Raw genomic sequence first — 2,039 nt, 5'->3', positions numbered from 1 at the left:
TTTGCAAGTTCTTTTTTTTTCTTTTTTCTTATTTTATTATTTTTTTTGGAAGAAGAACAACAACACAAAGAAGAACAAAAAGAAGAAGAGGCGGAGGAAGAAGAGGAAGAGGAGGAAGAAGAGGAGGAAGAAGGAGGAAGAAGAGGAGTACATTTCACATCCCTTGACCCTCTTGTTTACAAACCTGACCCTAACAATATTTTTTTTTCCGCAACAAAAATAAGAAATCTTGATATTTTTTTTGGGGGGGACTCGTTTTACTGACCTGACCTGACCTTGTATGACCTGACCTGACCTTGTATGACCTGACCTGACCTTATTTGACCTTACCTGATGTTGTATCTCAATGACCTGACCTTATTTAACCTGACTTGACCTTACATTGCATCTGTATGACCTGACCTGACCGTGTAGCTGTATGACCTGACCTGACCGTATTTGACCTTACCTGACATTGTATCCTTATGACCTGACCTTATTTAACCTCACATGAACTTATGCTGCAGCTGTATGACCTGACCTGACCTTGTAGATGTATGACATGACCTGACCTTATTTGACCTGACTTAACCTATTTTTTGGTAATCTAATCTGGCACTTGACCTGATCTGGCCTGGCCTGAACAGAGCCTGGCCTGGGCCGACCTGACCTGATCTGAGATGCTGAGATACACTGAAACAGAGACGGAGATACTGAGAGACACTGAGAGATGCTGAGAGCACAGAGACGCTGAGGAGATGCTGAGATACTAGAGATGCTGGAAGGCAGGGACACTGGGATGCTGGGGGCGCTGGGGATGCTGGGACGCTGGGAGCCTGCTGGGGATGCTGGGGACGCTTGGGATGCTGGGGACGCTGAGGGAGCCTGTTGCTGGGTGGTGCCGGGACGCTGGGGATGCTGGGGAGCGCGGGACTCTGGGGATGCTGGGGATGCTGGGGAGATGCTGAAACCTGGGACTGCGTACTGAGGACGCTGGGATGCTGGGGGACGCTGGGAGACTGGGACACTGTGATGCTGGGGACTCTGGGATGCTGGGACACTGGGAGACAGACCTGGGGAATGCTGAGACACTGAGATGTTGAGACACTGAGATGCTGGGGAGTGCTGAGGATGCTGAGATGCTGGGGAGCACAGACGCTGAGATGCTGGAGCACTGGGGATGCTGAGATACTGAGGATGTGAGACACAGACACTGAGAGATGCTGGGGGCACTTTGGGATGTACTGAGAGCACAGGGGACACTGGGGGGATGCTGAGGATGCTGGGAGATGCTGAAACCTGAGACACTGATATCTTTGAGAGACACTAGGGAGATGCTGGGAGACATTGAGGAAACACAGACGACTGGGGAGATGCTGAGAGACTTTGGGAGATGCTGGGATGCTGAAACACAGACACTGGGTGATGCCGGGACACTGGGATGCTGGGGGACACTGGGGATGCTGGGGGAGGCCTTTGGGGGAGATGCTGGGACATTGGGGGGATGCTGGGGCACTGAGAGATGCTGGAGACACTGGGAGATGCTGAGATACTGAGAAACACAGACACTGAGAGATACTGGGAACACTGAGAGATGCTGAGAGACACACAGGGAATACTGAGACATTGAGGGGAATGCTGAGACATGAGAGATGCTGAGGGCACTGGGAATGCTGAGGACACTGAGATGGTGAGACACTGCAGACGCTGGGGTGCTAAGGGCACTGAGACACTGATGCTAGCCTCAATCCGAGAACAATCTTAATATGAATGGATTAACCCAGACTATGTCGAGTGTTGTAGGAGTGGGAGGAGAGTGAGTGGGAATAGTTAGGAGGAGGGGTGAGGTGGGAATGGTGGGAGGAGGGAGTGTTGAGTGGGAGGGAGTGGGTGGGAATGAGTGGGAGGAGAGGGTTGAGTGGCGGCAAGGTGGGAGGAGGGCAGTGGGGAATAGTGGGAGGAGTGGGAATGAGTGGGAGAGGTGGGAATGGTGGGGCAGTGGTGGGAATGGTGGGAGAGAGGGTGAGTGGGAGGGTGAGTGGAATAGTGGGAGAGAGAGA

The 2,039-nt window shown here is 52.3% G+C and overlaps 1 protein-coding gene across 1 annotated transcript; it reads right to left on the bottom strand.

The window, feature by feature from the left end:
• Nucleotides 1-649: 649 nt before the first annotated feature.
• Nucleotides 650-1,531, bottom strand: LOC121863498 (proline-rich protein 36-like; the record flags this gene model as incomplete). Its single annotated transcript, XM_042362175.1, has 2 exons — nucleotides 650-1,271; nucleotides 1,397-1,531. Coding segments are annotated over 2 exons (757 nt in total), but the record flags the coding sequence as incomplete, so codon positions are not given.
• Between the last annotated feature and the right edge of the window lie 508 nt (nucleotides 1,532-2,039).

Source organism: Homarus americanus, unplaced genomic scaffold, assembly GCF_018991925.1.
Source record: "Homarus americanus isolate GMGI-L3 unplaced genomic scaffold, GMGI_Hamer_2.0 scaffold22958, whole genome shotgun sequence".
Taxonomy (NCBI): domain Eukaryota; kingdom Metazoa; phylum Arthropoda; class Malacostraca; order Decapoda; family Nephropidae; genus Homarus; species Homarus americanus.
The sequence above is the reverse complement of the archived record's forward strand: the minus strand, read 5'-3'. Positions and strand labels throughout refer to the sequence as shown.